General features: G+C 39.9%; 1 protein-coding gene across 3 annotated transcripts in view; it reads right to left on the reverse strand.

The window, feature by feature from the left end:
* tjap1 (tight junction associated protein 1 (peripheral)) overlaps nucleotides 1–23468 on the reverse strand; it is a 182766-nt gene that overhangs the window by 100669 nt on the left and 58629 nt on the right. For 2 of the 3 annotated variants that reach the window (XM_072248662.1, XM_072248671.1), the window contains 2 exons: nucleotides 12636–12800; nucleotides 4905–4933 (listed from right to left, as the gene is read on the reverse strand). The exons of the other annotated variant lie outside the window; for it this stretch is intronic. In XM_072248662.1, coding sequence (XP_072104763.1) covers nucleotides 4905–4933; nucleotides 12636–12764 — 158 coding nt within the window. In that variant the 5' untranslated portion in view covers nucleotides 12765–12800. The remainder of the gene's footprint in view (nucleotides 1–4904; nucleotides 4934–12635; nucleotides 12801–23468) is intronic. 3 annotated transcript variants of the gene reach the window in all.

Genomic DNA, 23468 nt, shown 5'->3' on the forward strand with positions numbered 1-23468 from the left:
TTTGAAGAAACTGGTTGAAAGAAAAAGCAGACAATGATACTGAAATCCATGAAGCACCTATCACGAGATCCTCTCTCAAATTCTGTAATCCATGACCAACTCAAGATTTAGCCAATAAAAGAGGAAGGCAGAGGTCCATCTGAGTGAAAGCATTAAGCAAGCTTCAGAAAATCAGTATTGCTAAGGCAGGCAAATGGATTGGAGACAGGCAAAAAGGTTATCATGGATGTAGAGGATGAAGGATCCATTTCTGTGCTGCACAACTTCATAACAAGAGGGACACTGCCAACAAAGCCAGTTTAGTATCAAAAGAGACCTTGGCAAAACCTACAAGCCAGGTTGGCAAGTTCCATCCAGCAAATGGGTCTGTAGCTACTACTATAATGTTTGTCACTGGCACATTGAGCTCTTCTCCCATATTTATGGGTATGGTAGTGGCACAGCAGTAAAATCCAAGGTAGACTATGAGAATCCTTTCACTTCTTGTCACACCGAGGGGCAGAGGTTTAAAGTAAACAAGAAATAGTACATCACCAAGTCCTTCAAGCTTGACCCAATTTTTATTCTTATCAAGGTTGATTTCTGCTGGCCTCAACTCTTACTGTGCCTGTTCCTCATAATACCCAATTCCTTGAACTTTCAAATATTTATCTATTTCTGCCTTAAAAATTAAACTAATCAATAAGCTCCAAGACCTCGGCCTCAATATCTCTTTGTGCAATTGGATCCTGGATTTCCTCACTTGCAGACCCCAGTCAGTTCAGAGTGGCAACATCTCCTCCATGATCTTCATCGGCATATGTGCACCACAAAGCTGTGTGCTTCATCCCTTGCTCTAGTCGCTTTACACTTATGACTGTGTGGCTAAGCACAGCTGCAATGCCATATACAAGATGCTGATGATACTACTGTTTTTGGCTGAATCAAAGGTGATAATGAATCAGCACATAGGAGGGAGACTGAAAATCTGGCTGAGTGATTCCAGAACACGAACATCTTACTCAATGTCAGCAAGACGGAGGAGCTGATTATTGACTTCAGGGGAAGGAAACCAAGAGGTCCATGAGCTACTCCTCAAAGTTTCAGAGGTGGCAAGGTTTAGTAACTAAATTCCAAGGTGTTATTATTTTGGACGACCTGTTTTGGACCCAGCACACAAGTACAATTATGAAGAAAGCAAGGTAGAGCCGTTACTTCCTTAGGAGTTTGTGCAGATTCTGCGTGATATCTAAAACTTTGACAAACTTCTATAGGTGTGTGGTGGAGAGTATATTAAATGGCTGCATCACAGCCTGGTACAGAAACACCAATGCCATTGAACTGAAAATCCTACAAAAATAGTGGATATGGCCCAGTCCATCACGGGTAAAGCCCTCCCCACCACTGACACATCTACACAAAACATTGTCACAGGAAAGCAGCACCCATCACTAGGGACCCTAAACGGATAAAAGGGATATCAAGCCAAGGCACACAGTCCAAACCCACATACAATATTATTTCCTGATTTTTCCCTCCCGAAGTATTAAAGTTGCAAAACAGAGCTCGAAAGCCAAAAGCTGGATCAGGATCATTACTGACCTCAGGCATGTCTGGGTCTGTAATCTGGAGATCAGAGAAAAACTTAAAAAGCTGAAAATACTTATCAGATCATTGTCTGTGGGAAAAGAAACAGAGCAAATTTTTTTTAACCTGAAATGTTATCTACTTCTCTTCCTACTTATATAGTCTGACCCAAGTATTTCAGGTTCTTTCTGTTTTAATTTGGTATTATGTGGAGATTACATTTGCTTCCCATGATTGTGGGCTACGTCCAAGTGCTCCAGTTTCTTCCCACTTTGAAACAATATCAGGCTGGTGGGTTCGTTGGCCATTGCAGGTTGTGTAGGTGAGTGGTGAGTGGTGGAACTGGTTGGTGACAACGTGGAGAGAGTACCAAACTGGATTTATATAGGACTTAAGCAATTGGGTGATTGATAACTGTCATGGACTCAGGTTGCATACTGTACCTCTCTACAATTATGACACAAAGCTGGATGGCATTATGACTATGTAAAGTAAAATGGTTTTGAGGATATAGATAGGTTAAATAAATGGTAAAAACAAAAAAGATGGAATATTATATGAAAAAATTACGAAATTACCCACTTCAGCAGCAGAAAATAGAACTTTCTTCCCCCAATGGTGAGAGCTTGAAAGGTGTTTTTGACAATGGATCAATGAAAGTTAATTGTTTACTGCAGCTGCATGTTAAGACAGCAAATTATCTATTGACTTTTACTGCAACGGGATTTGTGTACAAGGGTAGAAATGCTCCATTGGGACAATCAGAGAAACCGCGCCTGGAAATGTGAAAAGGTCTGGTCACTCTACCCAAGAGTGCAGTGAAAGACTCCTGAAATTTCTGAAAAGAAATTCAGCAGTCTTAGTCTATGCCCTCTCATGTTTGGAGAGTAAGACGGTGAGGAATTATATGCAGAATTAAAAGGGCTAAAACCTAACTGACTTATTGGCAGCTAGACAAGTCGTGCTGTGAGAATAATGTATGAACAAAGAAGTGTTTGTTGCATGAGAAAGCTGCTCTGTGTATCCTTATCAGAGTATGTATGCATGCAATAACGGATGTATAACAGCAGCCCCAGACTGTACTTGGGTGCTCACTTGATTTGCAGATTTGCCCAAGTTCTCTGAGCAGGGACTCTGTTTAGTCAACTGAGACGCAAGTTTGCTAATAAACAGTATGTATTTTTAAGTAGATTGTGTTTGACAATTATTCCTTGGGTCTGAACCTAAAGTCCTCTGGTAGAGAGGCAGATTGACGACGGCAGATGCAGGGATGATGCCAACCCGACTTATGCTGCATTTACATCCCCAGCTTGACTGGGGTGTCTAGAATCAGTGGTCAGAATTTCAAATTATGAGGTCAGCCACTGAAATGAGAGGATATTTCTTCACCCAAAAGGTAACAGATATCAGATCTTTTTTTTCCTTTTCCTTCATCACACAACAGGCCATTTGGTCACTGAGAATATGTCATGTCTTTGGAAAGTTATGGAGACCGAATATATAGAAGCCCGGATAAAACAACTTGCACTGCTGCTTCTCGGCTCCAAGTACCCAGGTTCAAAAGGCAGTGCCTCAAGAAGGTAGCATTCATCATTAAAGACCCTCGCCATCCAGGACATACCCTCTTTGCTTTACTACAATCAGGAAGGAGATACAAGAGTCTGAAGACCCACACTCAACATTTTGGCTTCTCCTCTGCCATCAGATTCCTGTACAGTTCCTGAACCCATGAACACTTTCTCAGTTTCATTTTCTTTAAACTGTAACTCATGGTAAATCTTGTTTTGCACTATACTGCAGCCAGAAAACAACAAATTTCATGACATGCTAGTGATAATAAACCTTGTAAGGAAAGAGTTAATTACAATTCCGCCTTGGTACATGTCAAAATAAATGGAAGTTTGAAGGCAAGATGGTGTCAAGTTGGAATGTGGTAATGGACTGTTCCAGGTTGGAATGTGGTAATGGACTGTTTTCCCTCTTATTGACTAATGTTTTTCCTCAAAATTGAATGCACATCATTAAGATGAGATACCGGTGGGTAGTGTTTTCCTACTTACAAACCCGATGTCTCCTTTTTCCTTAATAATGTGCCTGGGCTGATAATTGTAAGAGATAAGGGGGTTCAGCTGGTACCACCAAGGGGTAGAAAAGTTTTGGGGTAATAGCTATTCTATGCTTTGAATGAATTTCTTTGTGCAGTGGGAGAGTTTTGGTCCCATGTTTGGTCACGACTGGTGCTACTGCTAAGAAGATAGGGACAAGTATGTCAAGAAAGTTCAAGTATGGCAAGAGAGAGAAATGCTCAGTACAGAAAAGTGATGTTAAGGTAAAATCTCATTGATAGGTGATTGAAGCTTAACAGGCATTACAACCCATTCCTCTATTTCTGTTTCCTGCATATTAAAATGTCTGGTGACCCAATAATTGAGAAATAGAGAGCATTTGTTTTGCAGCAGCAGACCAAGGGTGCTTTTATATGGGTGCTGTCCATACCAGTGCAAATGCCTCAGCCTTCTCCTGTGCATTATGCTCATTACTGATGGAGTTGGATGCAAACAACAATTACAAAATGCATTAACAACATATGATTGTACTGGAATCAAAACAATAATAGCATTTAATTCAAGAATGGGCATTAGTATAATGACTAGCATTTATATTGAAAGCCATTCCTGATTTCCCGAGAAGACAATGGAGGACCTTCTTCCCGACCACTGCAGTTCACATGATGAGACTTATCAATGTAGCCTTTCATTCTCTTTACCAGAACTATTGCCATTGTTCTGAAATAGTTTTTCATCATTTATCCTATCAAAACCATTCAGAATTTTTAAACCTTTTGATCAGTTCTCTGGTTAACCTTCTCTGTTCTAACAAGAGTATAAAATGGCATCTGGTGTCTTCCTTTGCTGGTGCAATTTTAATACATTGAAGGGAAATTCCTGGGCAGCATACTTTGGGAACAATGTCAAGATTGCAGCAAGGGCACAAAGAATGGTGTTGTCCAGATGGTTTCCCATTCTCCTGCTGTGGCACCTTATGGCAGCTGTGTAGAGACTTTAAGACTGAATCCAAGATCATTAAAGGAATAATTAAACATTATACCTAAATAGGTTGATGTGAAGAAACACCACTATCCAGAACTACTTCAAATATAACATAAAATACGTGAATTAGAGCATTTGGATAAAAGAAAAATGATTAAATAATTAAAGAAAAGGAATCCTATATTATACAGCTAAATGGAAACTTCTAGCTGTTAACGACTCATTCTAACAATTCACCACACCATTAGTCCATGGAAACTGCAAACAACATAATAGAAACAGACTTACTTAATTCGGTCTCCATCAGTCAGTGGTTCCTGTGGAGGAGAGGTGCCACAGTTAGATTAATTACATTCCTCTCCCTGACTTACTTTTGTTAGAGTCATACAACAGATACAAAACATTTTTTGTGGCAAATATCAAGTAGCTATCTATGTTAATCCCACTTACCAGCACTTGTTCTTGTACCTTCTATGCTCTTGCAACTCAAATGCTCATCCAGTTCAAGGTTAGCTTCTACCCAACTGTTATAAAACTACTGAATGGTTCCATTGTATGTTAAGATGGACTCTTGACCTCATAATCTCCTTCAATGTGAACTTTCCTCAGGACTCAGTCCTGAGGAAGGGTCTCGGCCCGAAACGTCAACTGTTCATTCTTTTCCATTGGTGCTGCCTGGCCTGCTGAGTTCCTCCAGCATATTGAGCATGTTACTTTGAATTTCCAACATCTACAGGTTTTAAAAACGCAACCACGAGATCTGCAGATGCTGGAAATTCAAGCAACACACACAAAATGCTGGTAGAACACAGCAGGCCAGGCAGTATCTATAGGAAGAGGTACAGTCAACGTTTCAGGCCAAGACCCTTCGTCAGGACTCTGCAGGTTTTCTCAAGTTTGTCATTATGATCTTACACTCATTATTTACCTGCACTGCACTCTCTGTAGTTGTTACATTTTATTCTGCATTCTGTTACTGTTTTATCTTGTTCTATTTCGATACACATAATGAGTAATGGTTTGATCTGTATTAATACACAAGACACGCTTTTCAATGCATCTCAATACATGTGACAATAATAAACTAATGCCAAATCTATCTGGATACTTGTTAAATGCCATAAGAGTCTCTGCCTCCACTACCCTCTCAGGCAATGAATTCCAAATTGCAACCACTAAGTGAAAAAAAACCCTGCTTATATTGCCTCTAAACCCCAACGTTAAATTTATGCCCTCTGGTTATAGATACCTCTACTACAAGGAAAAGTTTAAGACTGATCACCTTCTCTTTGCCCCACATAATTATTTACACCTTTATCTGGACTCTACTCAGTCGTCTCTGCTCCAAGAAAATTAAACGCAGCCCAATCATTCTCTGTTCCCAGGCAACGTCCTTTTCATGGAGTTGAACAGCACAGAAATCCAAACAGGTTCCCATCTGAGCAAATCTCATTTGCCCACATCTCTCTGAACTTATGCTATCCATATATCTCACCAAGTGCATTTTAAATGCTGTTAATATACCTGCCCCAATCACTTCCTTTGGCCGCTTATTCCAAATACTGAAAATTCTCTCAGTGAAATAATAATCCTTCAGGTTCCTATGAAATCGCTCCCCTTTTAACTTAAACCTATGCCTTCTAGTTCTTGATCCTCCAACCCTGGGAAAGGACTGTGCACACTCAATCTATGCCTCTCACTCTTACATACTCCAGCTAGCACCCCAGATGACTTCTTTACCCCCACCAATCAAGTTGTGTGGGCGACTTTAGGAATCTTTGGATTTGTATGCCAAGAACTCAATGTTCCCGATATTCTGTCAGACCCTACCCCTATCTGATCTTCTAAACTGCATCACTTCATACTTAAATCAGGATTAAATTCCATCTGTCATTGTTCTACCAAAAGTGCCAGATAATCAATACCTTTCTGAAGCCTTAGATTAATATCCTCACTATCTAAAATATCAAGTTTTATGTTACCCAGGTTTCTAATTGCGTCTCCAAATATTAACAACTACATTGTTAACAAACAATGAGGGTCCTAGCACCAGCTCCGCTAATAACACCACTGATCAAAACAGGCTTCCTATCACAAAAGCAACACTCCATCATAATTCTCTGCCACTTGGCAAGCCAAATTTGGATCCAATTTGTCAACCTTGGCTTCATCACATGGGCTCTAACCATTTGGATCCAGTTTTTCCAAATGGGATCTTGAAAATAGCTTTTCCAAAGCTCATGTAGACTGTGCTCTTTTGTTTACCACCCCACATTTTTTTCTGCTTCTTTTCTTCCTAAATTCTTCCGATTGTGATGGAAGTACAGTGATATGACGTAGGCGGCTAGAATTGGTTTCCAGTGTTCTTGCCTTATTTCAGATTTCCAACATCTGCAGTAAATTCACTTTTGTAAATGTGACAAATACTTTCATTTCACAAATAACATTTCTTTGCATTAAGTAAATGATAAATTATCCATTTTGATAATTATTCCACAATAACATGGCTTCAATGGATCTGCTGCTTTAAGGACAGAAGAAGATATCTCAACCCCAAGCCACCATCATTGTGCTCTGTTAACAGCTGCCACAAGTCAAGAAGCTGGGTTGCCTGGTCTAAATGCTTTTCATATTTGTCAATGACTGGAAAATGCCTTGCATAAGCAGCCACTGTGGAGGACTGATGCCAAGGTGGAACACGAGTACAGATTGCTGCCACATTCCCATACTGAGTCGTCAGAATCAGAGCTCAGAAACTGGCTCACTGGCCCACCCTCTGAGATCTCCTATAAAGCTCCTGTTAATTACTTTATACAATGCCCTCATCTTGCCTTCTATGGGAAAGAATCATTCCATCTAACCTCTCATAATTTTGGGACTAAATTCTTCATGACTGGGATAATATTTCCCATCATTCTGCTGATGACTGAAAGTTAAACTGATTCTGTGTCGATTACCCGATTGGATTTGTCCTACTTCAAGAAAAAGTGCTTTTAAAATCTGACACATTGTTAGGCAGATGCCAATTTTGTATCTGTGTGTACACGAACAGCTTCATATGAAACATAGTTTGGTCTAAGCCCAAACTCTTCAGTATTACCACTGGTATAAAGTCTGGTCCCACAATATCTGTCCTATTACTGTGCCTGATACAATTCTTGATATCACTTGAGAGATTATCTTTTGTGATGTTGGGCTTTTTAAGAGGAAGGTAAGGTGGATTATCTACTCAGCAGTTTGATTTGAAAATAACTGTAATAGCTTCGGGTCTCATCTTAGAACATCAAACACAAGGCCACACTGTCATTTCAAGTGTCCCTTTCTTGAGCATTATATAATACATTGTATATAACCTACACCAACACCATCCAAAATAGACTTTGCCATATATTCTATCGGAGGCCCCTCTCATTCCAATCACTTTCTAACTTTAGAAATAGTTAAGCCATACTTGGGAGCAACATGTGCAGTTCTGGTCACACTATAGGATGAATGTCATTCTGCTAGAGAGAGTACAGGGGAGACACACCAGGACATTTCCTCGAGTACAGAACTTCAGTTATGGGGAGTAATAGCACAGTCTGAGTTCGTTTTCGCTGGAGCAAAGGAGGCTGAGGGAGTGACATAAGATTGAGGTAGACGTAGATAGACAAGATCGTAAAATGAATTTGTGGGTTCAGATGAGAAGGAGTTTTAAAGGGGATCAGAAAGTTAGTTTTGTTTTTAAGCACCCTAATTGGTTGCTAACTAAAACATATTGTCAGAAGTGATACTGGAACCAGATACACTATATCTCACAGGCATTTAGAACATAGAATAGTACAGCACAATACAGGCCCTTCAGCCCACAATGTTGTGCCGACCCTCAAACCTTGCCTCCCATATAACCCCCCACCTTAAATTCCTCCATATACCTGTCTAGTAGTCTCTTAAACTTCACTAGTGTAACTGCCTCCACCACTGACTCAGGCAGTGCATTCTACGCACCAACCACTCTCTGAGTAAAAAAACTTCCTCTAATATCCCCCTTGAACCTCCCACCCCTTACCTTAAAGCCATGTCCTCTTGTATTGAGCAGTGGTGCCCTGGGGAAGAGGCGCTGGCTATCCACTCTATCTATTCCTCTTATTATCTTGTACACCTCTATCATGTCTCCTCTCATCCTCCTTCTCTCCAAAGAGTAAAGCCCTAGCTCCCTTAATCTCTGATAATAACGCATACTCTCTAAACCAGGCAGCATCCTGGTAAATCTCCTCTGTACCCTTTCCAATGCTTCCACATCCTTCCTATAGTGAGGCGACCAGAACTGGACACAGTACTCCAAGTGTGGCCTAACCAGAGTTTTATAGAGCTGCATCATTACATCGCGACTCTTAAACTCTATCCCTCAACTTATGAAAGCTAACACCCCATAAGCTTTCTTAACTACCCTATCCACCTGTGAGGCAACTTTCAGGGATCTGTGCACATGTACCCCCAGATCTCTCTGCTCCTCCACACTACCAAGTATCCTGCCATTTACTTTGTACTCTGCCTTGGAGTTTGTCCTTCCAAAGTGTACCACCTCACACTTCTCCGGGTTGAACTCCATCTGCCACATCTCAGCCCACTCCTGCATCCTATCAATGTCTCTCTGCAATCTTTGACAATCCTCTACACTATCAGAACACCACCAACCTTTGTGTCGTCTGCAAACTTGCCAAACCACCCTTCTACCCCCACATCCAGGTCGTTAAGAAAAATCATGAAAAGTAGAGGTTCCAGAACAGATCCTTGTGGGACACCACTAGTCACAATCCTCCAATCTGAATGTACTCCCTCCACCACCACTCTCTGTCTTCTGCAGGCAAGCTAATTCTGAATCCACCTGGCCAAACTTCCCTGGATCCCATGCCTTCTGACTTTCTGAATAAGCCTACCGTGTGGAACCTTGTCAAATGCCTTACTAAAATCCATATAGATCACATCCACTGCACTACCCTCATCTATACGCCTGGTTACCTCCTCAAAGAACTCTATCAGGCTTGTTAGACACGATCTGCCCTTCACAAAGCCATGCTGACTGTCCCTGATCAGACCATAAATCTCTAAATGCCCATCTCTAAGAATCTTTTCCAACAGCTTTCCCACCACAGACTTAAGGCTCACAGGTCTATAATTACCCGGACTATCCCTACTACCTTTTTTGAACAAGGGAACAACAATTCGCCTCCCTCCAATCCTCTGGTACCATTCCCGTGGACAACGAGGACATAAAGATCCTAGCCAGAGGCTCAGCAATCTCTTCCCTCGCCTCGTGGAGCAGCCTGGGGAATATTCCGTCAGGCCCCGGGGACTTATCCGTCCTAATGTATTTTAACAACTCCAACACCTCCTCTCCCTTAATATCAACATGCTCCAGAACATCAACGTCTATTTAGTGTCTATTCAGACAGACACTAAATAGGCAAAACATAAAAGGATACATAACATGCAGGCAAATGAGTTTTCAGTAGATGTGCAAACAAACCAGCATGGACATAATGGGCCAAACTCATCTATGACTCTCCATTCCTTCCTCAACTCTGCATCAATTTGCTATCTTCCCCACACATTCAGTTTTTTTTCAGCTGTCCGAAACATTTACCAACTAAAATTAAGCATTTTAAGAGTAATGCATTAAGTCAGTTATACTTTAGTGAATGGCTACTTCCAAATGCCTGATTTAATTTACTTTCTGCATTTACTTTAGCAACATTCAGCTTTTGAAAAGGGGCTGTTGCTAGCAAGGCATCCACAAGTTTGCAGTAATGAACTATTTACTTTGACTACTAATAACAATATTCTTTTGCCCCTGTAAATTGTGCCAAGATCAGGTCCAAGCTTCTCTCCTCTTTTTCTAAGGATTTGTGCACATACTGGGATAATGGTCCTTCAGTGCAGCCAGCCCCTTAAATCCTATTCCAAAAGTAAAATCACACTGATGAGGGGTGAAGCAAAATTAAACACCAATTCACAATTTTCAAAGGGAGTCATTGAGAATGAGGAATAATACTCTGCCGAATTCACGGACGGACTGGGCATTCTGATTACCAACTGAACATAAAATAGAATGCAAACACAAGGAAATAGAATGCATTACTCCCTGAAATTGATGGATTAGATCCACATTAACTAGCCCATCGCAAAGCAAGAACAGAATCAAAACTCCCCCAATTTCAAAGGATCAGGACCACAATGAAGTAACCCATTAATTATATGAAGCAAAGCACAGTTTTAATCAGAGGACCCCATTATCAAAGGATCAACAAGAACTCTGGACATTAAACACTGGGTCAGAACTCCCTGATCTTCATGGTTGAGGATCACGTCAGCAAAAAGCCTCTGATGTCTAAAGAAAGCAAAGCAGGGGTTGAATGAGAATGTGCTGATGCCAATGGACTGTGTAGTTATTCTTTCAACTTCAACTAAACTGAGATTAACAATACTCAAACTACTACTTAACAGTATGCCAGAGCTTCTTAAAAATACACAGAAATAAAAACTGCTTTTAAGAAACCTGAAATTTTAACTGGTGCTGCATGTTAACTCTGGGATGATGTCCCTCGTGTATTTTGGTAAACACACCTGCAACATTTGAACACTGACCATTCATTGCATACAAACACTCTCAGAGTAAGTGCTCAGTATTTAACCACATCAAATTAGAGGCATGAAATCAAAAGGTACAAGTTTTAAACTGATACAGTTCTTTGCCCTTACCTTATTTTGTACAATGATGGATGCCATTTGCAGAGCTGCCAAACGCCTATCTTGATCTGAATGCAGAGGTGGCCTTAAATCAGCTTGAGATTTCTCATTAATGTCCTGTCCCACTTCATCTGCTAGGTCCTGAGGCTGCATGCGTTCTTGGCTGATTTCAAATCCATCCTCTTTATTTCCTTTACCCAGCCTAGTGCTTCTTTGCTCTCTCTCACCACTGGATTCCAATAATTTTGCACAGTCAGGGCATCTTTCTATGCTTTCTCTCTGAACAGAAGTTCTGTGGTGCTTATCAATTCCATTTTTGCTTGCTACCCATTGTCTTCCAATTGTTCCTGGGCTTGTTGGGCTATCCACATCCTGCCATCTTTGCTTGGACTCAACTCCAAGTTGTACACTGTTCTTTCTCTCTGACACATCTGCACTTCTACCTGAACCCTTCATGCCATCACTTTTCATGTCATGCACTTCCTCTTTGGTGTCTGTCTGTTCTGGATCCAGATCTCTACTTACATCTGGGGAAAAGTGGCTCATTGTTTGTTTTTTAAATTGAGTAACTCCGAATGATTGAAGATTATGTGGACTCAGAACTCTAATGGTGATCTCATCAAGAAATTTTGAAAATTTCAGTTTTTCCTCTATAATCTCTAAACCCACCCTTTGATGACTACCGTGCACTGAACTGAACTGTGAAAATGGTTTACCCTGCATCGAGGCTCTTCTGCCCCGCTGCCCTCTCGACATTTCTTGCGAGGAATAAATTAACTGCTCTGCTCTACTCTGGGGTAACATTTCTGTAGATCTGGCTTTGCTCAGACTTTCAAGTTCAGTACCTAGCACATTTGCCTGCTTGAGAATTCCTTTGCGAGGCTGTTGAATCTGGGAACTATCTGACTCCTTCTGAACCAGAATTTCAGCAGGTTCTTTAAAGTCTGAATTCCTGGATTTCAGGGCATGTCTTAAAGGTTTGTCACCATTTCAATTCATGAGCGCCAGTGCAGTTTTACTCATAAACTTAGAAAAGCTTTGTTTCATGGATCTCAGATCACCTTCACCTGATCATCTGTACAGTTTCACAATGTAAAACCTTGAACTATTATGAGAAGAGGAATCTGTTCTTTCACTGCTGGAATCCTGAGACCAGTGGGGAGAAAAATGGGTGTTTGATGCTTCCGAATTTGTCACACTCTGCAGAACTTCTATATCTGGCTCACCAAAGGTATCCGTGTAACTGAATCATCTGTGCGACAGTTTAGGCATATGGGTGTTCTCAGTTACCTGGCTCTGCTCAGTTGATACGGCTGTCCCATCTAGTTGATTCCTAAAAATTGGTGGCTCATTCCGATTCTCCCGGTGCTGAGGTGGTGCCTTCCTGTATGGCTTTCTTGTTGCCGCTGTGTTACTCATGTTCAGATTCCCTATGCCTTACTTGCAGTGCACAACCTAACAAACCAAAAGCAAACGGGTTACACATCTTGTCGAGTTTAATCTGTTTACAAGTGACAGTGCTCCAAGTAGATTTCACCCATGCCCATTACTGCATTGAGCTGATCTGTTCAACTGACAACGATGGAAATTATCACTATGGATACCCTGCTGTACGAAAGGCAGGGATATTGACGCAAATAACTGTGAAAGGATGTCAATTCAAGTGTACTGCCATCACAGAGAAAGCAAGCACAAATAACCCCTCAGCTATAAATTTAATGGACTTCAAAAGGGTGCATTGATTGGCAATTTTGCATTGACCAAATTATCCACTGCACCAATTTCAGGAGTCTGGAAATTAATTTTTTCTCTTTGAGTTTGTGCATCATCTCTCACATGGGCAGAACTACAACACTGAAAACATATTTCTAGTCATTGTACTACAAGGTATGCAGCTAAAGGTGGCAATACAAACCCTTTGTTTTTGCAATCACAATATAAGTTCTGTTGACCCCCTCCTGAGCTACAGGCTGTCCCTCTGGATTGTGTGTTCTGAAGACTCAAAGCAAATATTCAATTATCTAAAATCCTTACAAGAATCAAAAAAAAATCATGTTGAAATGAGTGGCACGAGAGAGCCCTGTTGGCAGCTGATGGAGTAACATTGTTTTACATTGCTCCTACCCTATTTACTTTATTGTCTCCTACCAGTTTTTTTTTTGAAACCTTATTGTAATACTTTAATACTGCTCTACTATGGCTGGGAAAAGAACAAAAACTTCTGCAAAAGAAAGAGATACAGAAGATGAAACCCCAGTCACTTTGAATTCAATCAGTGACTTCCTTAAACAGCAAAAATCCAAACTTTCCAAGGAGTTTCAACGACTTAATGGCAAATTGGATACACTCCAACAAACTTTAACTGAGCACGAGAACCGAATTCAGGAAAATACTACAAAGCTGGTGACACTTGAAGAGGATCGTGAAGATACATTTAAACTCTGCAAAGAGTTATCCTTATCCAATGAAAAAATGATGAAAAGAATTATCAGTCTAGAAAATAGAAACAGGAGAAATAACTTGCGAATTCTGGGTCTTGAAGAATCAATTGAAGGCGCTGACCCTACGAAGTTCTTTGCAAACTTTCTGAAACAGCTATTCCCTGTTCTATTCTATTCAATTCTGAGCCAAAGCTTGATCGAGCATATCGCTCGCCGACTTCGAAGCCATTGTCGTCGGCAGCAAGACCCAGGTCAGTCATTCTGAGTTTTCATGAATTTCGTATTAAAGACCTTTTAATTCGCCATACCAGTCCACAAGGAATGATCGATTTCCGTGATTACAAGGTCAGATTTGTGGAAGATTATTCCCCTGAAGTTATGGCTGATCATATGAAATATAAAGAAGTTATGTCGGAATTTTAAAATAAAGGATTTAAACCATCCTTTCGGTTTCCCACCTGTCTGAGTACTGTTTTGAAGAACTGATTGCGAAAAAGAATAAAGTCGGTTGAAGACGCAAAGGCGTTTCTGAAGGATGGTCTAAAACAGTTATATTTCTTACTTCATCAATTTGTTCCTCTGTTAATATGAATTTGAAATAAGATTTCAATAAGTTTACGTTTTGGCTGTTCATATATTGTCTTTTGTTATTTTTTTTATTATATCCCTTTTTGAGGCTTTATTTTAATATAGCTTTCTTTGAATTTGTTTAAACTGATCCTTTTATATTTTTGAATACCAAGTTATTTTTCTTTTTATGTTGTGTCTTGGTAGGGGCATATTTGACCTTGTAGGTCCAGAGTTTCTGTCAACAGGAATTTTTTGTGAAGGAATTTGGTTGTTAGCTCGCTGACTGTCTATTGGTCAGGTTTCTTGCTTTGGGTGGGGGAGGAGCTAGGGCCTATTTCTCTCTGGGAGCTGTGTTGGGTTGATTATATGATTGCCTGTTTGACTACCTTACCTTACAGTTTGCTTTCAAGTTTTAATAAATTATGGCCAGATCTTGTAATTACATGATGATTTGCATTTAAAATGGTTCAAGATATTAACTTATTTAGTTTGAATGTGAAAGGGCTGAATCATCCCATTAAACGGAACAAAGTGTTTGCTTATATTAAAAAATTAAAAACACCCATTATTTTCTTACAAGAAACACACATACACAGCTGTGATAGCTTACGCTTTTTTACTCAGTGGAAGGAAATGCAATTCCACTCTTCATTTAAAGCAAAATCACGTGGAGTTTCAATTTTTGTAGATAATACAGTTTCCTTTGTTCAGCATAAAGTTGTTTCTGATCCTAGTGGTCGATTTGTTATTGTATCGGGGAGTTTAGACAGTAAATTGTTTTTGCTGATGTGTATGCTCCCAACGTAGAGGATCCAGGATTTTTTGGACATCTATTTTCATTTTTGCCAGATTTGTGTACTTACTCTCTTGTGATGGGAGATTTTAACTGCTGGTTAGATCCAGTATTAGATCGCTCATCTGTCAAACCAGGCACACTTAATAAATCAGCTTTGCTTATCCAATCCTTTCTAACTAAATGTGGTATAGTTGATGCTTGGTGTTTTCTTCAACCGACTAACAGGGAGCATTCTTTTTTCTCTCATGTTCATCATTCTTATGCCAGGATTGATTATTTTTATTGACAGTCAAATGATTCCATTGGTTCGATCCATCGAATATGAAGAGATTGCTATTTCTGACCACTCTCCTGTACTTCTATCTTTAAATCTCCCTGGTCCTATCCCTATGAGTAGATTTTGGCGATTTAATTTAACTCTGTTATCCGATGAGGACTTTTTAAAATTTATGGAGAATCAAATTACTCTTATTTTTGAAGAAAATACGTTGGAAGAGATGTCTAGTCTTACTATATTGGATACTTTTAAAGCATACATCCAGGGTCAAATTATTTCTTATACTGCAAACATAGTTAAAAAAGCTAACAGAGAGAGAAACAAACTAGCTAATCAGTTAAAACAATTGGAGCATAAATATGTTTCGGTACCCAATCCTGAAATATGTAAGAGGCATATTGAAACCAGAACTAAATATGATCTTCTTTTAGTGTATCCAATTGAAAGCCAGCCTTTAAAAGATAGAAGTTAATTTTATATTCACGGAGATAAAACTGGTAAGCTACTGGCTAATCAATTGAAGCCATTTATAGCCAAGCGGCAAATTAAAGAAATACGTAAAATTAATGGGGACATGACAACTGACCACTTTGAAATTAATGACACTTTTAGGGAAGTTTATTCTCAATTGTATAGTTCTGACTCTGTTAAGGATAATATTGCAATGAATAATTGTTTTAGATCAATTAAATATTCCTAATCTTTCGATAGATGATCATAGGCAATTGGATCAACCCATTTCCCAGGAGGAAATTGCTCAGGCTATTCAAGAATTGCATTCTGGGAAATCCCCAGGACCCGATGGATTCTCTGGAGAGTTTTATAAGGCTTTTTCCTCCTTGCTTATACCACACTTATGTTCTACCCTTCCAGATTCATTTAAGGTAGGAAGATTACCGCAATCTTTTTACGAAGCTTCCATTTTGCTTATTCTCAAAAAGAATAAGAATCCTACTGAATGCTCTTCGCATAGACCTATCTCTTTACTCAATTTTGATACTAAAATTTTATCTAAAGTGTTGGCTCACAGACTTGAAAATATTATATCTTCTATAGTTTCAGATGATCAGACAGGATTTATTAAAAATCGATATTCCCATTTTAATATATGGCGTTTGTTAAATGTTATGCATTCTCCATCTAAGGAAATATCAGAACGTGTGATAACTTTGGATGCGGAGAAGGCCTTTGACAGAGTTGAATGAAATTATTTATTTACATCCTTAGAAAAATTTAATTTTGGACCTAATTTTATTCATTGGATTAAATTACTTTATCTCCCTCCGCTCAGGTTCTTACTAATCTTCAGAATTCTAAACCCTTTAAACTCCAACGTGGAACTAGACGAGGTTGTCCTTTGAGCCCTCTGCTTTTTGATTTGGTATTAGAACCTTTAGCAATTGCTTTTCAAGAGTCTAAAGAGATTACTGGTATTTTAAGGAGAGGTACTATCCATAAAGTGTCACTCTTTGCTGATGACTTATTGCTTTTTATATCTAATGTTACAACCTCTACCATTTGTGTTCCGTTTACTAATTTTAGTCAGTTCTCAAGATATAAATTAAATTTACATAAGAGTGAACTGTTTCCTTTAAACAATTTAATACCAACTGATATTAACCTTCCTTTTAAAATTTTAAGAAAATAATTTACGTATTTAGGAGCAACAATTACTAAGAATTATAAAGTTTAAGGAAAATTTTTTAACTTCAATGAACTATCTTAAAAAAACACTTAATTGGTGGCCTCTCGCTTTATCACTAATTGGCCGAATTAATTCTATTAAAATGAATATCTTACCTAAATTTATATACCTTTTTCAAGCTGTGCCTGTTTTTATTCCTAAATCTTTTTTTTGACTCTTTGGTTTCAATTCTTTCTTCTTATATATAGAAGAATAAAAAACCTCATATAAATAAAGCTCACTTCCAAAAAACCAAACAAAATGGAGACTTTGCCTTACCCAGTTTTAGGCTATATCATTGGGCAGTTAATATACATATTACTACCTTCTGGATATATTACATTAACCATGAGAATTGCCCTATATGGGTTTCTTTGGAAATCAACTCTTATGAAATTTTCCATTATTTCTTTACTTGGATCCTCGCTTCCTTTATCTTTAAATAAACTAACTGACAATGTGGTGGTCAAACGTACTTTGAGGATTTGGTTACAGTTTAGAAAACATTTTGGTTTATTGAGATTCTCCCTTTCAAGTCCCATATTTTCTAATTGTTTTTTTAAACTATCTTTATTTGACCTATCTTTTAAAGAATGGGATAGATTGGGTAATAAACGATTCAAGATTTGTTTGATGGAGGGAATCTCTCTTCCTTTGTGCAACTTTCAACGAAATTTAACCTTTCCAATACCCACTTTTTTCGATACTTACAGATTAGAGATTTTTTAAGATCTCAATTACATACATTTCCTACAAGTCCAGATAAGAATATAACAGATACAATTTTTAATGTGAAACCCTTTGACATTGGTTCAATATCTTACATTTATGGTCTGCTGTTGGGACTGAAAAAGGCCTCTTTAGATAAAATTAAAGGAGACTGGGAAAAGGATTTACAGATTTTCATATCTGAAGAGAGCTGGAAGATTATTTTAAAATTGATTAATTCTTTATAATGTGCTCGTCATTCTTTATTACAATTCAAAGTGGTACATAGAGTTCATATGTCTAAAGACAAACTCTCATTTCTACGCAGATAGATGTACTAATGGAGTGGCCACACTAATTCACATGTTTTGGACATGTCCGAGCCTTGAAAAATTTTGGAAAAATATATTTCAAACTTTTTCTATACTTTTCAATGTTAGTTTTAAGCCCAATCCTTTGACTGCCATATTTGGAATATGGGATACTGTGATCATATTACTGTGATTTAAATGTAATGTAATTTGTATTACTTACTTGTATCCTTATGAATTTTGTATTTGTATTTATGCAATTTATATAATATTAATAAAAATATTGAAAGAGAAATGAGCAGCACAGCAGTGTAGTGGTTCAATTCCTCCACTGTCTGTAAGGAGTGTGTACATTCTCCAAGACTATGTTGGTTTCCTCTGAGTGCTCTGGTTTCCTCCCAAATTAATCAGTCACATGGGTGTAACTGGGCGGCACAGGGTCATTGGGCTGGAAGGGCCCATGATCATGCTGTATGTCTAAAAATCACTTTTCATGTCTTGCACTTCTCCTTTGATGTCTTAGTTCTGGATCCAGATCTCAGTTTACACCTGGGGAAAAGTGGCTCAATGTCTTTTTTTTAAACTGAGTAACTCCTAATTTCTGAATATTATGAGGACTCTAAAGATGATCTCATCAAGAAATTTTGAAAATTTTAGTTTTCCCTCTATGATCTCTGAACCTGGCCTTCGGGGACTACCTTGCATTGACTGAACTGTGAAGACAGTATACATCAAGGCTCTTCTGCCTCATGCCCTCTTGACATTTGTTGCGAGGAATAAATTAACTGCTCTGTACTACAGTTTTGTAGTTGAATCTATATTAAAAGGTACCACCTTCAGCTTCTATCCTCCTTAATTGAGGAACTTCTGCAAATCTATTACCAGTAGGTTCTTCAACTATTCAATTGAAAACTCAGCCCTTTCTCTTCTCCTCAGAACTCTGAATTACTTACTTTATCCTTCTGTTCCACCAACCCTATGTTTAATTCAAACATTCCTGCAACCTTCAATGTAATGCCCCTAGAAACAGTACTCATGGGGCTGTTCTTGTTTCAGCCTAATTTTCAGCTCCTTCTTGTTCTAACAGCATTTCACATAAAAAAAAACAATCCTTCATCATCTAGAGTGATATATGCTATTGAGCTTTCTGCCAGGTACATGATAACCCAATTTCTCCTCCGTCAAATCCTTTAAGAATTTTATATAATTCAATGGAATCACATCATTCTTATAAACCCACAGGAAGAAAGTTATTTCTACTATTTAATATACTGGAAAAGCCAGCATTTGTTATATTTCCTTACTTGCTTGGAAATGGAGATCCATTATCTTGAACCTCTGAAGACCCTTTAGTTAAGGTACTTTGACACTGCTGTTAGGTGGGAATGGGGTGTGAAGTGTGCTGTGATTTAGATCAAGGACCAATGAATGAACAACGCTGTTTCCAAGATGGTGTTTGACTTGGAGAAGGAATCTAGAGGAGGTAGTCTTCCCATGCAAGTCCATTAGACATGGGAGCAGAATTAAGCTATCCAGCCATCAAGTCTGTTCTGCCATTCCATCATGGCTGATTTATTATCCATCAATCACATTATCCTGCCTTCTCCCTGACGCTCTTACTAATCAAGAACATATCAATTTCCACTTTAAATATACCCAATGACTAGGCCTCTACAGCCATCTGTGGCAATGAATTCCATAGGTTCATTACTCTGGCTGAAGAAATTCCTCCTCAACTCTGCTCTAAAAGGATGTCCTATTATTCTGAGGCTGTGCCATCTGATTCTAGACATACCTATATAAGAAACATCTTCTACACATCCACTCGATCTGGGCATTTCAAAATTCAATAGATTTCAATGACATTCCCCTCATTCTTCAAAACTCAAGTACAGAGCCATCAAATGTTCCTTATACATTAACCCTTTCATTCCTGGGATCATTCTCATTAACTTCCTCTGGGCCCTTTCCAATGCCAGCTCATCCTGTATGTGTCCACATAAACCCATAATACTCCAAGTACGGTCTGACCAATGTCTCAGCATTATATCTTTGTTTTTATATTCTGGTTCCTTACAACTGATTCAATCTGCAAGTTAACCTTTAGGGAATCCTGCATGAGGACTCCCAAGTCCTTTGCACCTGACTTCTGATTTTTTTTTCTGTTTAGAACACAATCAATGTCTTTATTCATTCTACCAAAGTGCATGACCATAAACTTCCCAACAAATGCCACTTTCCAAATGGCATTTCTTCATCCATTCTCCAAATCTGTCCACGTCCTTCTGCAGACTTCCTGCTTCTACAATGCTACCTGCCCCTCCACCTATCTTTGTATTATCTGCAAACTTAGCCACAAAGCCATCAATTGTGGGATTGGAGATGTGCTTGGAAAAAGTAATGGCAACTAACTAAAATTGTGGCAACACACACACAAAATGATGGAGGAACTCAGCAGGCCAGGCAACATCTATGGAAAAGAGTACAGTTGACATTTCAAGCCGAAATCCTTCAGACCGGAGAGAAAAAAAAAGGGGAGTAGATTTAAAAGCTAGGGGGAGGGGAGAGAGAGAAAAACACAAGGTGATAGGAGAAACCAGGAAGGAGGGGTGAAGTAAAAAGCTGGGAATCTGATTGGTGAGACAGTCACAGGGCTGAAGAAGGGGGAATCTAATAAGAGAGGACAGAAGACCATGGAAGAAAGAAAAGGGGGTAGCAGCACCAGAGGGAGGCGAATGGCAGACAAGGAGATGACGTGAGACAGGGAAAAGGGGATGGAGAATGGTGAAGGAGGGGGGCATTACCAGAAGTTCAGGAAATCAATGTTCATGCCATCAGGTTGGATGCTATCCAGACGGAATATAAGGTGTTGTTCCTTCAACTTGAGTATGGCCTCATCGCAACAGTAGAGGAGGCCATGGATTGACATATCAGAATGGGAATGGGAAGTGGGATTAAAATAAGTGGCCACTGGGAGATCCCGCTTCTACTGGTGGCTGGAGTGTAGGTGCTTGGCGAAGCAGTCTCCCAATCTCTGTTGGGTCTCACCGATATACAGGAGGCCAGACTGGGAGCACTGGACACAGTATATGACACCAACAGACTCACAGATGAAGTGTTGCCTCACTTGGAAGGACTGCTTGGGCCCTGACTGGAAGTGAGGGAGATGGTGTAAGGGCAGGTGTAGCACTTGTTCCGCTTGCAAGGATAAGTGCCAGGAGGGAGATCAGTGGGGAGGGACAAATGGACAAGGGAGTCACGTTGGGAGCAATCCCTGCAGAAAGCAGTGAGTGAGGTGAGAGATGTGATTGGTGGTGGGATCCCAGTGGAGATGGCGGAAGTTACAGAGAATTATATGCTGGACATGGAAGCTGAAGGGTGGTAGGTGAGGACAGAGGACCTCTATCCCTGGTAGGGTGGCGGGAGGATGGGGTGAGGTTAGGTGTGCATGAAAAGGAAGAGATGCACTCGACGGCAGCTTTTATGGTGGAGGAAGGGAAGCCTCTTTCTTTGAAAAAGGAGGACATCTCCTTCATTCTGAAATGAAAAGCCTCATCTTTAGAGCAGATGTGGCAGAGACGGAGGAATTGAGAGAAGGGGATGGCATTTTTACAAACAACAGGGTGGGAAGAGGTAGCTGTGAGAGCCTGAGGGCTTATAATAGACATCAGTAGATAAGCTGTCTCGAGAGATAGAGACAGGGAGAGAGATCAAGAAAGGGGAGGGATTACTAAAACTGCGCACTTCACTGACCTCTACTTCCAATAAGGCAACCAGTACTGTACATACAAAGGGAAGTTCATTCAGCAGCCTGAACCAACTCTAATATCCAGAGGGCTCCAACTTTAAGAGCTTCACTTTTTTATTTAATGGAACATACTTACTCTGAGTTGCTATAACACCGACCTTGAATGACTTACATTTCTGAAGCCAATTACACTTAGTATAAGTTTGTGGTTTTCTGCTGCTGCAGTCCATCTACTTCAAGGTTTGGTGTGTTCAGCATTCACAGATACTCTTCTGAACACCACTGTTATAAAATGTTGTTATTTAAGTTGCTAACAAGAGAAAATCGACAGATACTGGAAATCCAAGCAACATGCACAAACTGCTGGAGGAACTCAGCAGGCCTGGCAGCATCTATGGAAAAGAGTACAGTCAACATTTCAGGCTGAGACCCTTCATCAGGACTGGAAAAAAAAATGAGGAGTCAGAGTAAAAAAGTGGGGGTAGGGGAAGAAGAACCATAAGGTGATTGGAGAAACTGGGAAAGAGAACAACTCTTTAGTTCTACAATGAAAAGCCTGGTCCTGAGAGCAGAACTATGGAGATGTTCTCCTCCTTCAAAGAAAGGGGCTTCCCTTCTTCCAATATCAACACTGCCTCAACAGCATCTCTTCCATTTTGCACAAGTCTGCCCTCACCCACCAGGGATTGGGTTCCTCGTCCTCACCTACCACCCCACCAGCCTCAGTGAACAGCACACAATTCTCCGTGACTTCCACCATCTCCAGTGGAATCCCACCACCAAGCACACCTTTCCCTCCCTCACCCCAACTTTCTGCTTCCCGCAGGAATTACTCCTTATGCAACTCCCTTGTCCATTCTTCCCTCTCCACTGATCTCCCTCCTGGTACTTATCCTTGCAAGCAGAACAAGTGCTACACCTGTCCCAACACCTCATCTCTCACAACTATTCAGGGCCCCAAACAGTCCTTCCAGGTGAGGCGACACTTCATCTGTGAGTCTGTTAAGGTCATTTACTGTATCCGGTGCTCCCAGTGTGGCCTCCTGTATATCGGTGAGAACCGATGCAGACTGGGAGACTGCTTCGCCGAGCACCTATGCTCTGTCCGCCAGAAGAAGCTATGACCTCCCAGTGGCCATCCATTTTAATTCCACTTCCCATTCCCATTCTGACATATCAGTCCATCTACTGTCATGATGAGGCCACACTCAGGTTAGAGGAGCAACACCTAATATTCTTCTTTACCATGCCTGTATGCATATATGCATTAAGTTGCTGCTACATGGTTTCCTCCCACAGTCGAAAGACATATCAGGTAGGTTAACAGGTCATTTCAAGTTGTCCCATGATTAGGTTAGGGTTAAATTGGGGTCACTGGTGGTTGCTGGGGCAGCACAGCTCAAAGGGCCGGAACGGCCTACTCTGCACTGTATCACTAAAATATATATTTTTAAATATATGATTGGCTGATTAGATATTTGTATTAACAAACAGCTGTACAGGTGTACCTAATAAAGTGGCCACTGAGTGTATATGCAACTAAATATCTCCAGTCATAATCATGAAATGAGCTCTCAGCTGAACCTCT

This window comes from Mobula birostris, chromosome 2 (assembly GCF_030028105.1).
Source record: "Mobula birostris isolate sMobBir1 chromosome 2, sMobBir1.hap1, whole genome shotgun sequence".
NCBI lineage: Eukaryota > Metazoa > Chordata > Chondrichthyes > Myliobatiformes > Myliobatidae > Mobula > Mobula birostris.